General features: G+C 41.9%; 1 protein-coding gene across 3 annotated transcripts in view; it reads right to left on the reverse strand.

Annotated features, from left to right (window-relative positions):
• Positions 1-15,825, reverse strand: part of ACTR3B (actin related protein 3B) — a 104,141-nt gene that overhangs the window by 37,769 nt on the left and 50,547 nt on the right. For all 3 annotated transcript variants that reach the window (XM_032244932.1, XM_032244931.1, XM_032244930.1), the window contains 2 exons: positions 5,046-5,141; positions 3,093-3,200 (listed from right to left, as the gene is read on the reverse strand). In XM_032244932.1, the coding sequence (XP_032100823.1) occupies positions 3,093-3,200; positions 5,046-5,141 (204 nt within the window). The remainder of the gene's footprint in view (positions 1-3,092; positions 3,201-5,045; positions 5,142-15,825) is intronic.

The raw sequence follows: 15,825 nt of genomic DNA on the forward strand, positions 1-15,825 counted from the left end.
TTTTTTTTTTTTTTTGGAGACGGAGTTTCGCTCTTGTTACCCAGGCTTGAGTGCAATGGTGCAATCTCGGCTCACCACAACCTCCGCCTCCTGGGTTCAGGCAATTCTCCTGCCTCAGCCTCCTGAGTAGCTGGGATTACAGGCACGCGCCACCATGCCCAGCTAATTTTTTGTATTTTTAGTAGAGACGGGGTTTCACCATGTTGACCAGGATGGTCTCGATCTCTTGACCTCGTGATCCACCCGCCTCGGCCTCCCAAAGTGCTGGGATTACAGGCGTGAGCCACCGCGCCCGGCCTCCACATAGGATATTTCACTTCCAAAAAGTAACACTGTCTGTGAGAACAGTAAACCCAATAGGATTTTTCCCTAACAAAAAGGAAGTTTTATTTCTATAAATTGTTAAGCCAACTATAAATCTACTTATGTTTAAAAGTCAGCAATTTGGTTAACACACAGGGCTTAGATTCTAACAACCTGGATTCAAATCCTGGCTGCACTTCTGCAAGTTTCACACGCTTCAGCCTCAACACATTTGTCCACAATATGAAGCAAACAATACCCTGCAGGGGCCAGTAATACAGTTCAGGTAAAATTGTGTGTCTAGCACATAGCACTGGTTTTGGGGGTTCAGAGCCTCTCACTCCACTGCCTCCCTTAGCCAGTGAAGGCATGTATGTGAGGGGCCAGGAAAGGAGGGTGACCACCACCTGGGCCAATCAATGGCAGGGCCGGTGTCAAGTGTCCGCAGGCCCACAGCAACAATAGGCCCAAAGCTCCCCCATCAGCCCTCCTGTGGGCACAGACCTGCTACAGGAGCCACAGGCTTGGACACACATCTAGCTTGTAGTACAGGGGATGAGCAGGATGCTGACCATCAAGAGTGGACAATGCCTACCACTGGATCATCGAGTAAAGAGACACCCAGGTTTTACCTTATAGCCCATCACAGCTTCTGTGCCATAATCCCCAACTGAGACAGAAGGCACACAGAAGTGAAATGCTGACTTCATTTTACAGATGTATTCATTCTAATAATGGCATATAGTCACCAGTTAAGTTGCAAGGACAACTTACTGAATTCCTCCTATGCTTTTTTCTGATGTACCTAACTTCTAGAAGCAAAAAAAGACAGCCTTTCTGCAGAGTCCAAGTATTCGCAAAGCATTTTAAGATGGAGATAAAAGATATGTACAATTAAAAATCAAACCCATAACATTAGCTTTCTAACACATAAACTATTCATAGTTACAATATTCTATGCATTACATGTAGTATTTTCTAAAATACTGTGAAATATCAGCTCATGACAGTAGTAAAAATACTAAAACAAGATACATGTCCAACAACAGAAAAATAAATTATGTACCTCCTTAACATATTTTCACGGAATATTTAACCACGAGAGAAAAAAATTAGGGTTAAATTAATATGCAAAATATAACTTTAGGATTGTATTCTGTTAGAATCCCAAATGAGACATGAGGCATTCCAATTGTGTTTAAAATGTGTGTCTATGCATGTGCACACACCTGTCTTACAAAAAGAGCTTAAAGACTATAGAACTAAAAGTATAATATGGGTTTCTGGATGGGCTTAGGGGTAATTTTATTTCTTCAAATTTTTCTATTTTGTCCAAATTTTTAATGACAAATGTAATATTTATAACAGAGGGAAAAACTGAACTAAGATACAATTAAAAATCTTTTCAAACAACCTTCTTGGTAGACCTGGACACACTGTGAAATATATTTTTTTTCCTAAGTCAGACATAAGAAATAGGCAAAGAACCAAAGGGGGCACAGGCCAGGGGCCCACAGGAGCCTCATCTTGGATCTCAGAGCCCTGCTCTCTGAGGAAGCCGGCGGCCTGAGTTCGTGGTGAGTGCTCCACACCCAGGCACTGACTCTTCCCGAGTCCCATGGAAAGAAGTGCTGAGACTGGCTTCAAGGGGGCTCAAGTCAAGCGCACACTTCACAGGGCAGGGTATACACCTCTCCTCCCACGGGAAAGGCACACGGGCAGAAGCACAAGCTATGGGGACGGGAGGTTGGCTTTTTTCTCCCTGACCATAGACACAATGATCATTAAGCCTGTCCACTGAAATGATTCCTAACTTTTCAGGAATTAAAGCATGAGTATATTAGTACAGCATCCCATCACCTTCTCAAAATGAAATGGTGACTATTTTTCCAACTAAAGTAAATGGTTTTTTTAAAATCCTAATTTGTATTTAAAAGAGCTGTGTGTATATATACACATACACATACCCATAAGCATATGCAGAAACATATCTGTAACATACAGAAGTAATTAGCAATGGTGGTTCCTGAGGAGGAGACCTCACAGGAGGAAGACAGGATGAGTCTGACTTTTCTCTGAACACCATCTTCAGATAGTTCTGATACATTTTCCAAACAAATGAATTTTAAATAATTCCTTTAAATAGTCCATTGGACCAAAAGAAAAATTCAGAGATCTCTTGAAACCCAAATTAGTAATCACTTCTCTAATATTTTGAAAATTAAAACCAAAAACTGGTATTGCAGAGCCTTCTGCAAGCCAAAATGTACACCCTCCCCTGCTTGGTTTTTAAATAAATGTTTAAAACAAGAAGCAATTTTTCCAAGCCTGAGCTGGTTAAAGCCATTCCCATCTCTTCGCAGACACAGATGTGCTACTTCAAATGGCCACGCACTGCACCAAACGGGACATCCAAAATGGCGTCTATCTCCCAACATGGCAGAATCATAAGCCAGGAAAACGTTCTTGTTGATGTTATACCCACAGGGATCAAGCAGAGGCTCTGAAGATCCAGAGACATCCTGGACATTCTCTGACATTGTGACAGTAGAAATATGCCACCGTGAATTTAAAATTGCTCAAGCCAGAAATATTGGCCATTTTTTTCATTCTTTCCCACACAGTTGGGTTTTTAAAACTTTTATTACCTTTTCTAAGTAAAACTATCATCTAAAATGTATTTTCATTATAGAAGGTTTTTTTTTTTTTTTTTTTTTTAATTATTTCCATCCTTACCTCAAATCAGGTGTTAAGCCTATAGAGAGTTACATATTAACTATCCTGCTTACCACTGGGATAACATGGGTGACTCCATCTCCGCTGTCAATGACTATCCCCGTTAACGTACGTTCACCCACTTGTCGAGATGTCCAAGATGCCGCCAAGGCCAGCACTGCCTGGAGAAAAGACATGGAAACCACTTACTCGCACACGGGAACTCTTTCTAAAGCATCTGCCTGCTCCTACCAGATCCAGTCAACAAACTCTCTCTTAATATGTCTGAGTAACTCTTTCCATTTCCTATCCCTCCTCTAACCCCTGTCCCTCAAATTCCAATTCCAACTTGGACAACTAACATGAAAATTTTGAGTACTTAAAACTGTAGGAGTCAAGTTTTCAATAAAGAAACCTGGCCAAGTGTGGTGGCTCATGCCTGTAATCCCAATACTTTAGGAGGCCAATGCAGGCAGATCACTTGAGCCCAAAAGTTCAAGACCAGCCTAGGCAACATGGCAAAACTCCATCTCTACAAAAAATACAAAAATTTGCCAGACATGGCAGCCTGCATCTGTACCCCCAGCTACTTGGGAGGCTGAGGTGGGAGGATCCCTTGAGCCCAGAAGGTCGAGGCTGCAGTGAACCATATTTGCACCACTGCACTCCACCCTGGACAACACAATGAGATCTTGTCTCAAAAAAAAAAAAAAAGAAGGAAAGAGAGAAAGAAAAAAAGAAGCCTAAAGCTTTACAAAGAAAAGCCAGTGAGAAAAATATTTCATTATACAATCACAAGATTTTAATTTCTAATTCACTGGTTTCCAGTGTGGGCCACAGATTGGCAATGAGGTCACTTGTAGAGTTGTTTAAAATACAGATTACTAGGCCTCACACCCAGAAATTCTAATCTGGACGGTACAGGGCAATTTTTCAACCAAATAAAATTTTGCCCCGAAAGGGACATCTGGCAATGTCTGGTACCATTTTCTTTGTCCGAGCAGGGAGGCTCAAGGTGGGGCTGCTGTCTTCTAGTGGGCAGAGGCCAGGGATGCTGCTAAACACCCTGCAATGCACAGTGTACCGCCCACAACAAAGGACTACCCAGCCCAAAGCACTCAGGGTGGAAAACCCTGGCCAAAGATGAAGCTCGAAATCTGTACTTTTAAAAAACATTCTCCAGGTAAACTTGATGCACAGACCACTTTGGGAACCACCAGTCTTATGTCTCCTATCCCATGGAATATAAATAACTTGGGCAGGGGAAGATTTGGAGTTAAATGCATTTGGAAGTGCTAGAATACATAGATTTCAACACAGGAAACCTCAAGAGCCTGGACTGTGCTGACAGGCACTGTGAATGAGCACAAGAAAGCTACAGGATGCAGCACCACCCAAATTCATTTCTCTATGGAACTCTTCCTCCACCTCCTCCTTAGAAGTGACTAGTATTATGCAGAAAACATTTGGGCAACACCCATTTTATTTAATCCATAATAAATTTAGGTCAATCCCCTTACATAAGGTGGCAGGCAAATAATGACCAAATGCAACCAAAAAACATCACACCAAAAACCCGCAGCTTCAGAACAAGTTCTGCAAGCTCATGAAAACACAAGGTCCCTCAGAAGCAAGATAGTACACCAGGACAAATAAGAGCCCCAAATCCAAAATCAGATAGGGGAAACCTCTAAAGGTATTTGTTTTTCTGATCAAAGTCAGTCAAAGATGTCAAAAGAAACAGCACCCATATCTTGTCACTCAGATAAAAATGCATTCGACTTTAATGCATGTAAAAAGAGCCAGATGACGTCTATACCAATGACATAAATATAAAAAGAAAAGTCATGGGACATGTTCTCTATGGTCCTGGATGGCGTGGGGGGCTGGGGCGGGGAGCGGGGGAGAGGGAGTGAAAAAAGGAAGAGCCCACAGCACAGTCTTTCAGCAAAGAACCTTGGGAGTTACCATTTCTTCCACTACTAGACAGCTCAGGAGCTTTGAGAATCACAAAAATAACTTTTTACCTGAACTGCAATGTAGAGTCCTGGTACATTAAATGATTCAAACATAATTTCTGCAAGATACTCTCTGTTTTCTGGTGTATTGAGTGGAGGTTCTGTCTGTAAGAAAACATTCACTATATTTAGTGTTTACCCAAATTTCATGGAAATACATCAGAACCATAAACAGGTTAACCTGAAAGTATGTTAGCAAGGACATTATACAGTTCCCTAATTTTACAGCTAGAGGATGCCCGAAGTGATTAAAGAAATCTGGCTGTGAGCCTTAAAAGCTTTGAAGCAGCAGAGTAAATATCTCTCTGAAGGCTTCTGTTCTTATTACCCACCCAAAATAAGAACAAGTTACAGAAAAAGAAACTCTATCTTTGATAACATAACACCTAAAAACCCTGAAACTGAATATCCCAGAAGCAAGTTGCCAAGGGTTGTGAAAACACAACCAAGACAAGTGAGGACACCAAAGGCGAACTGGTGACTTCGGGTCTCAGCACAGGAGGGCCAGAGGAGCAGCAAGCCCTGGCTCGGGACAGGCCCGGGGTGAGAAGCCACAGGGTGGCAGAGCAGGCAAGGTCAGGGCAAGCACCCGTCAGTCCAGCGGCAAAGGAAGAGGCCAGGGCAGAGCACAGCTTCCCCCAGGACCTCCCCAGCCTACCCACACGCCATTAGTCCAGGAAGAACTCTGCTCATTCAAAGACAAGTAAGGGGCACAAAGAAGCCAGTCAACAGTCATATAAAAATACTCAAAGAAAAGGGACAGAGAAAATAGGAGAAACAAATGGCAGACAAAAAACACATGCCTAGGGCCAGGCGTGGTACCTCATGCCTATAATCCTAGCATTTTAGAAGGCTGAGGAGGGAGGATGACTTGAGCCCGGGAGTTTGAGACTAGCCTCGGCAATATAAAAAGACACCACCTCCATGAAAATATTTAAAAGTCAGCCAAATGCCTGTGATCCCAGCTACTGGAGAGGCTGAGGTGAGACCACTTGAGCCTCAGAGGTGAAGGCTACAGTGAGCCAAGACTGTACCACTACACTCCAACTTGGGTGACACAACAAGACCAGAAAGGGAGGGGAAGATGAGAGGAGGGGAAGAGGGGAGGTGGGGAGGAGGGGAGAGAATATCTGGGAAAATATTAAAAAAAAACAGATAAAAATTCCCAAGAATTTCCAAAGACATTTCCAAGAATCAAAGTATCTTATTTTAAAATAACCATCATCAAACAGGAGGAAATGACAGGATAACAGAAATAGAAAAAGAATAAACCTGATTTTTGTCATTCAACAATATATTATGAACATTTTTCCACATTAACAAACATGGGTCTATACCTCATATTTAAAACTGAAAAAATAGAAGGTCTCTAGACCTTGAGGTAGAACATCTACATTATCCTTTATTATGAATGAACTATGCACCCCTCACCTCTAATTCATATATTAAGCCCTAACTCCCAATGTACTACAAATGGAAATAGGGCCTTTCAAGAGGTAATCATGGTTACCTGAGGTCATAAGGGTGGAGCCCTAATTTGATAGGATTGGAGGATGGTCTTATAAGAAGAGGAAGAAGGCCGGGCGCGGTGGCTCAAGCCTGTAATCCCAGCACTTTGGGAGGCCGAGGCGGGTGGATCACGAGGTCAAGAGCTCGAGACCATCCTGGTCAACACGGTGAAACCCCGTCTCTACTAAAAATACAAAAAATTAGCTGGGCATGGTGGTGCGTGCCTGTAATCCCAGCTACTCAGGAGGCTGAGGCAGGAGAATTGCCTGAACCCAGGAGGCAGAGGTTGCGGTGAGCCGAGATCACGCCATTGCACTCCAGCCTGGGTAACATGAGTGAAACTCCGTCTCAAAAAAAAAAAAAAGAGGAAGAGACACCAGAAAGCAGTCTCTCTCTCCCATTCTCTCCCCTCTCTATGCTCACACAGGGGAAAGGCATGTGAGAACACAGCAGGAAAGGTGACCAGGAAGAGGGCTGCGCCAGGAGCCAAACCCAATGGCATCTCCATCTTGGGCTACTGTTTAAGTCACCCAACCTGTGGTATAAGAAAATTACAGGCCAGGCGCAGTGGCTCATGCCTGTAATCCCAGCACTTTGGGAGGCCGAGGCGGGTGGATCACGAGGTCAAGAGATCAAGACCATCCTGGTCAACATGGTGAAACCCTGTCTCTACTAAAAATACAAAACATTAGCTGGGCATGGTGGTGCGTGCCTGTAGTCCTGGCTACTCGGGAGGCTGAGGCAGGAGAATTGCCTGAACCCAGGAGGCAGAGGTTGCAGTGAGCCAAGATCATGCCATTGCACTCCAGCCTGGGTAACAACAGCGAAACTCCATCTCAAAAAAAAAAAAAAAAGAAGAAAATTACAGCAGCCAAGTAGACAAATATACCGCTGAGACAGGAAAAGTACAGTCAGCCTCAGCCTTCAACACAGCTACATTTAACACTAGGACACTAGGACACATGGGTCACACTTAGAGAGTCCTCAAGGGAAGAAGGTACAATCCAAGAATTCTACATCTGGCCACAGTGTCAATCAAATATGCTACAAAATCAAAATATCTAATGTTTGAGATGATGGATATGCTAATTACTCTGATCTGATACCCACACATTATATGTATCAAAACATCAGTCTGTACCCCATAAATATGCACAATTATTATGTGTCAATTAAAAAAACAATATAAAATAAAATACTAAGGAGTATCAAAATATAGATCCTTAAACATACAAGAACTCAGAAAATTTCATTCCCAGGAGTCAGAATTTATGGGTTCATGAACTATTAGAATATAAACTTTATTAAATCAAGAAGAATCCAAAAAGTCCAGCAAAAGACTTATAGTGAGCAATGAAGCCATTTAAGATGTAGAACTAAAGATTTTTCTTTGGCCAGGTACAGTGGCTCACGCCTGTAACCCCAGCACTTTGGGAGGCTAAGGCAGGCAGATTACTTGAGGTCAGGAGTTGGAGACCTGCCTGGTCAACATGGTGAAACCCCATCTCTACTAAAAATATAAAAATTAGCTGGGCATGGTGTGCACACCTGTAGTCTCAGCTACTCAGGAGGCTGAGGCAGGAGAATTGCTTGAACCCAGGAGGCAGAGGTTGCAACGAGCTGATAATAGCACCACTGCACTCCAGCCTGGGCGACAGAGGGAGACTCTGTCTCAAAAAAATAAAAGACTTTTCTTTTCTGGGAATTACGGAACAGAATGTAAATGTTATAAATTTTAACAGAAAAAACTAACATCAATTTGAGCAGTGTCCAAGGAAAGGAGGGAGTATAAAAACACTTGCCTCTTAACAGTGGAATCAAAAGGTATTATTTAAAACTGACAAAGTATCAGAGGCATTAGTAAACATAAAGTTAAAATGTTAACATTGGAATAAGTTTAGTAACATAATTAATCAAAAGCAGGTGGTGGAGAGAAGAAAGGGGAGGCAAGAATATGTGGAAATACCAACCTGGTCGCTGATTACAGCAGGAAGGAGGTAGTTACCCCTAAACAAATACAGGGTAAATGTATCAAATGATACTAAAATATGCAAAAATAAGACCTTTTAATTATTACTAAGAACACACACCTAATACAAAGCAAAGACAAAAACAAGTCTTCAGTTAAAAAATACTAATACATAAATAAAACACATTAATATGAAGCATAACATTTTTTAAAAATAGTTAAATTAAGACTAAACATATCTGTCACACAGTAGCATGCCATACCAGTCTGGTTAAGAGACCTGAAGTCAAACTGACTGGGGTCAAATCCCAGCCTTCCACTTTACTAGGCTCAGGAAGTTATTTCCTCTCTCTCTCTCCCTGAGGCTCCTCATAAAGCGGTGGTAATTAGTACCTAGCTCACAGAGCTGGAAAGATTAAAGGCAGTCTAAATAGTGTGCTTAGAGCAGTACTGGGCACACAGATGTGTTCAATGGAAGTGAGCTGCTATTACTAAAATTAATAAACGAGAAATTCAGCTACTAAAAGTCTCTCAGTTAAAAACAAAATCAAATTACATTCTGAGGATGAGGCCCAACTAAAACAAAAAGCTCAGAAGGGTAAAAAGTCAATACTGTCGGTATCAGGAGATCAGTAACAACCTAAGTACCCATCACTAAGGGACTAATAAATTATGCCACGTCTAGAAAAGTAACACTTTGCAAGGATTTTAAAAAAGAAGTCTATGAAGAAATGATCTCAATGATGAATGTTAAATAAAAAAGAGAAAGGTGTCTCCATTCCGTATACATTCTTAAACATCCTTCTGCAACAACGATTTTTAATAAAAACTTTTTTTTTTTTTTTGAGGCAGATTCTCACTCTGTCACCCAAGGCTCGAGTGCAATGGCACAATATCAGCTCTCTGGGAGACTCCATCTCCCAGAATTCAAGCATTCTCCTGCCTCTGCCTCTGGAGTAGCTGGGATTACAGTCAGGTACTACCACGCTCGGTTACATTTTGTATTTTCAGTAGAGACAGGGTTGTACTATGTTGGCCAGGCTGGTCTTGAACTCCAGACCTCACCTCAAGTGATCCACTCACCTCAACCTCCCAAAGTGCTTGGATTACAGGCATGAGCCACCATGACAGGCCTAAAACTATTTTTAAACAACAAGGTGTGGTAGCCGGGTACGTGCCTGTAGTCCCAGCTACTCAGGAGGCTGAGGCAGGAGGATCACTCCAGCCCAGGAGTTCAAGGCTATATGACTGCACCTGTGAATAGCCACTGTACTCCAGCCTGGACAACATAGAGATTCCCTCTCAAAAAAAAAAAAACAGTCCAGGCACATTGGCTCACTCCTGTAACACCAGGACTTTGGTGGGAGGCTGAGGCGGGAGGAGGAATTCGAGACCAGCCTGGCCAACATGGGGAAACCTCCTCTCTACTAAAAATACACAAATGAGCTGAGGATGGTGGCGTGTGCCTGTAATTCCAGCAACTCATGAGGCTGAGCAGGAGAAACACTTAAAACCCGGGAGGCGGAGGTTGCAGTGAGCCAAGATGGTGCCACTGCATCACTGCATTCCAGCCTAGGCAACAAGAGCTACACTCTGTCTCAAAAAAAAAAAAAAAAAACAAGGTGTGGGGAGAAGGGAAATAATGTGGAGTTGTTCAATGAGTGCAGAGTTTCAGTTTTGCAAGATGGAAAAGTTCTAGAATCTCTTACACAACAGTTAACATTATTAAACTATACACTTAAAAATGGCTAATAGGGTACAAATAGTATCAGGTATTCTTTTCCAATTTAAACCAAAAAAACATACACACATTTAATTAAAAATCCAAGGTATATAACAGTATATATATTGTGTTACCATTTGTGTAAAATAAGTGTGTGCTAGTCCATATGCCTACACACAATCACCCCTGGCTAAGAACTGGTAAGGGCGGCTTCCTCCAAGCAGGAAAGAGGCAAGGGGGCACGCTTCCAAGAAATATTCCAGCACCTTTTCAGCTCTAAACTGTCTGTGTATCACTTCTTCAAACAACAAGCAAGCAAATCTACCTACCAACCAGCCTGGCACTTTAAACTCTAGCACAGAAGCTGGTGCAAAGTTCAAACACGCTGCCCCAAGTAAGTTTTAGTCACTGTAAATTAGTATCCATCAATTCCTGGACAGGAGAGAGGAAGCCATCTCAAAACGTGGAAGAGAGAATAACGAAGTCACACTCAAATACAGCCTGCAAATACGGGACCTAAAAAGCACTCCACAGCATGTTACTGACTTCAGTGTGCCTACTCAGGGGCTGAGGAGATTAAATTTGCTAATAGCAGGGAAGTCCCCAGAACACAGTCAATAGTATAACTATGAGTGATTATTACTTTAGATCTCCTTCATTTAAAGTACATGAGTAAGAGCTGCAGCTTCCAACAGTAGTTTGTACAATCTCTCTCTTACAGTACCTCCTATCAATCTGAAAAATGGGCCTAATAATATTACCTATCTAAGAGGGTTGCTGGTGGCATTAAAAAATGAGTTAATACTTGTAAACACTTAGAATGGGACCAGGCACACAGAAGTACTCAATAGGTCGGGCACAGTGACTCACGCCTGTAATCTTAGCAATTTGGGAGGCCGAGGCAGGGGGATCATGAGGTCAGATCGAGAACATCCTGGCCAACATGGTAAAACCCCGCCTCTACTAAAAATACAAAAAATTAACCGGGCGTGGTGGCACACACCTGTAGTCCCAGCTACTGGGGAGGCTGAGGCAGAAGAATCGCTTGAACCCAGAAGGCAGAGGTGGCAGTGAATCAGGATCGCACCACTGCACTCCAGCCTGGCGACAGAGCAGGACTCCATCTCACCAAAAAAAAAAGTACTCAATAAATGGCCATAATTGCCAATATTGTATCTCATTCCAGAAGAAATAACTTATTAACTAAAGAAATCCCTATAAAGTTGTTTCTCATCTTAAATAGGAACCCAAGCATAATTATAAGTGAAATAAACAAGGCACTGAAACTGAGTAGAGGTGGTGAAGCATCAGGAGAGGAAGGTTAAGAAGGGATGAAGAGTTATGAGAACAGCTGGGGAACGTTTCTTTCCTCCTAGCAAAGAGCTGCCTATTTAACCTGAAGCAAAAAGAGACCTGCAGGAAGACATCACCAACAAGAATGACATTAACCCTGGCTCCCTGCATTCTCTCTGTGTCTAAGTTCAGGGTGAAATGATGATCCAAATAAACCCCAGATGGATGAAGATTAAATATAAATATCAAAGGAAAATGGGTTTTACTACATATAAATTTAAAGTTACGGATGTCCAAATGAAATAACCAAAAGAGAAAGGCAAAACATTAACTGAGAAAAGTAACCTGCTGCAAATATAACAACAAAAGCAGCTTTCTCTCTTGATTATATGAAAGCTTCCAGAGAATAAGCAGCATGTGGTATCTACACACAATGGAATATTATTCAGACTTAAAAAGGAAGGAAACGTTGACACACACTTCAACATGGATGAACCTTGAAGACTCCAGCTAAGTGAAATAAGCTAGTCACAAAAGGACAAATACTGTATGATTCCATTTATATGTGGGCCCTAGAGTCATCAAATTTAGAGAGACAGGAAGTAAAACGGGCACTGCAGGGGCAGATAAAGGAGTAACAGAATTTGTGTTCAATGGAGACAGAGTTTGAGTTTGAAAAGATGAAACGGCTTCTGGAGACAGACAGTGGCAATGTTAATGCCACCAGGCTGTACATTAAAAAATAGTTCCAATGGCAAATTCTGTTATGTGTATTTTAGAATAAAAAAATTTTAAGTAAAAACAAAGTTCACAGAAATCACAGCAACAAGAAAAGCAATAAAACAATGATATGTAAAAGAGCACAGGGCATGAATGGACAACTCACAAAAGAGGACATACAACTAATATTCGGAAAAATGTACAAGGTCAAAGCTATCAAAAATGCAAATTTAAAGCATAAGGTAAATTTTAATCCATTAAATAATAAAAACTGATATTAACGCTGACAAGAGTACAAAGCAAGCAAGCCTCCTGTACAGTGCTGACGGCGGTCTAAAACGGCACACTACGCACAGACTAATACAGTTAACACTGCCGAACTCCATAATCAAACACTGCTGGTTCTTTTTCAATAAAAAGATACTCAAAATATAGGAAAACTGTATGCACAAAGATTATTTCTTATAAAACCATGAAAATGTCTAAAAATAGTGGAACCGCTAAGCAGGAAATGCCTACTAGATAATCACATAGCTGTGAAAATGAGGGCTATGGAAACTGTACGAAAATGAGGAGTACAATATTGAATGTAAAATCATTTTTAAAATGGGTAAAAAGATTAAATGAAAATATACTAAATGTCAACAGTACCATGTTAATGTGATAAGACTATAAAAAGTCCCATGGATATCTTCCTATCTCATACTCACAATTCTACTATAATGAAGGGGGGAAATAATCTCTACATTTAGTGTTAAACTCTGAGTTATGGCTGTGGGGCCAGGTCACACAAACTCCTAACTAATATAACTTCCTAATGTATTTTATCCACAGACGGAGACTTACAGCAGCAAGATGGCAATGCCAAGCAGCAGATGCAGCACATCTTGCCACAGCTTCCTCCCAGCCAGCGGCTCCCTAACGTGGATGACACCCTCCAGATAGGTAAAATCCAGCCAGAGTTGTGAAAGCAGCTGAATCTTTGCTTTGCCACTGTCTTCATGCCTGCGAGTGACACCATTATGGCAGGCATTGTGAGATACATTTACCGACACTGCAAGTTCGTTACTGACAGACCACTGATCTATTATGGGAAATGTCAACAGGCCCAGAAAACAGCATTTCCCAGACTTCCCTGTGGACAGGGATGACTAAGTGAGTAAGTTCTGGCCAGTAAGACATAAAAGCAGGAGTATGGTTGCCAGGAAAGCACCTTACAAAGCTGAGGTAGACTCAAGTAGTAGGCTTGCCTCCTGCCCTTAACACCCTCTTCCTTCCTGGAACATAGAGGTGATAGCTGGAGCTGCAGTAATCAACTTGTGATTATAAGGCATCCTTAGAATGAAAGCCATGTATTAAAGACACTAGAGTAGAGACCCCTTAACAACATCAGAGAGCTGCCATATCAGCACTGGACTCTGCTGCAAATTTATTTTATTTAAGAAAAATAAAGCCTTGACTTTTTTAAACTATTACTTTTTACACTTCTATTACTTGCTGCCAAAAACAATTCACCATCTTTGAAGAATGCAAATCTATGTATTTCCATTTAAGGGAACATTTACAATATAATGATGTTCTCTTGGTTCCTGAATCAAAATCGGCGCTATTCAGGGCCATAACCTCATGGGTTCCGAGTACCACAATCACAAGCCCTTCATCGCCCTCAACCTCCCATTTCAGCTCTATCCACCAGCACTGACGGTATAATTATTCCTTTAGGAGACAAATGTAATCAAAAGTGTCTCAAACTATTATTTATAACAAGATCTAAATCGGGGATGTCCAGTTTTTCTGGGGTTTTTCCTCTTGTTTTTAAGACTAGACAAGTGCAGCAGTGAGAAGAGGAGAAAAAGAATAATCTGGGTTTTTTTCTTTATTTTCTTTTTTTTTCTTTTTATTGGCATTTCCACAACATAGAGGATAATCTGTTTGTTTTTTTTTTTAACTGTAGAAGCATATGACCAAAGCATCAATGAATGCAAGCTACATAAATATTTTTATTCATAACAGTGGTAAAATTATCCCCTGGTATTGATTTAAAAATGAATAATTCATGACTATCATAAAACCAACCCATATTTCAGGATAAAGACAGAAAACTGAACACATGTATCTAATATTACTCCACCTCCATGCCCCTCTTTAACTACAGTAAAGAAACATTTTTAAAAACACAAATCCTCAAGGAAGAGAGAATAGGAGAGGAGGCGACAATACACTGGAAGCTGAAAAGGACATGCAAGAGGTCACTTAGCGAGTCGAAGAAAGCTGACCTCTACAATGGCTAGGTCTACACGAGTGAATGAGGTGCACGAGGCAGGTGTAACCATCCTCAAGAATTCAGGAAGGAAACTATGGTAAGTCAGGACAGGACACAACTGTGATTCAGATGTAGGGCACTGCTATGTCTACCATTTTTAATTTCACCAGGTTCATGAAGAAAATGATTTCATAGGGCTCTAACCTGAACTTTACCTAGAGATTTCAAGAAAATCATGTATTCATACATTCATCTCTAAAATACCAAGGACGGTATGTTTTATTTTTAGTCATCAGCGTTGAGTTTCCATCAACAATTAACACGTGAATGCTACCGACTCCAACATCAACATCTGCAGCCTGGAGCTGCCTGCTCCTCAGCTTTTTTACCCATGCGGCCCAGTGACACCCTTAGACCTCAGCATGTACAAAACCAGACTGTCCTCCTTCATCTACTCTATCCTAAATGAGTTTCTTCTCAAGTTTCCCATCTCAACCAATCACATTATCATCCATGCACTGCCCAAACTCAAATCTGAGTCACCCTAGATTTCTCTCTTAACCACTATCAATTCTCATCACTAGGACACATCAATTCTACCTCCTGTATATCTCTAAAACTATGTGTAACTTACCCCAACCAACTGTACGTGCTCCAAAAAAACAACGGCATACAAAAGCTAGGGAGGGTACAAGCCAGAACAATGAGGCCAAATATGAGAGCAGGCTGGATAACTACCTGAGTAATACGAACAATGGCTGCCCCTGCTCCTTAATGAGTACTGGCTCTGGGAGTCTGGTTTCTTTCAGGTGGCCTCAGCTTCAACATACTGGGACTGGGAGCAGAGTGCGGGGCTGAGGGCAACCTAATAAACAATGTGTGCTCCCAGAAAGCGCACTGTACTCCAAAATGGACGTCACCACCCCAGCTTCCCGGCATGTACTCCTAAATGGACGTCACCACCCCAGCTTCCCTGCACTGTGCTCCTAAATGGACGTCACCACCCCAGCTTCACCACACTGTACTCCTAAAGGGACATCACCACCCCAGCTTCCCTGCACTGTGCTCCTAAATGGAAGTCACCACCCCAGCTTCCCTGCACTGTACTCCAAAATGGACGTCACCACCCCAGCTTCACCACACTGTGCTCCTAAATGGAAGTCACCACCCCAGCTTCACCACACTGTGCTCCTAAATGGAAGTCACCACCCCAGCTTCCCGGCACTGTACTCCTAAATGGAAGTCACCACCCCAGCTTCACCACACTGTACTCCTAAATGGAAGTCACCACCCCAGCTTCACCACTCTGTAC

The sequence above is a fragment of the Sapajus apella genome, unplaced genomic scaffold, assembly GCF_009761245.1.
Source record: "Sapajus apella isolate SASKATOON/1434 unplaced genomic scaffold, GSC_monkey_1.0 scaffold56, whole genome shotgun sequence".
Lineage (NCBI taxonomy): Eukaryota > Metazoa > Chordata > Mammalia > Primates > Cebidae > Sapajus > Sapajus apella.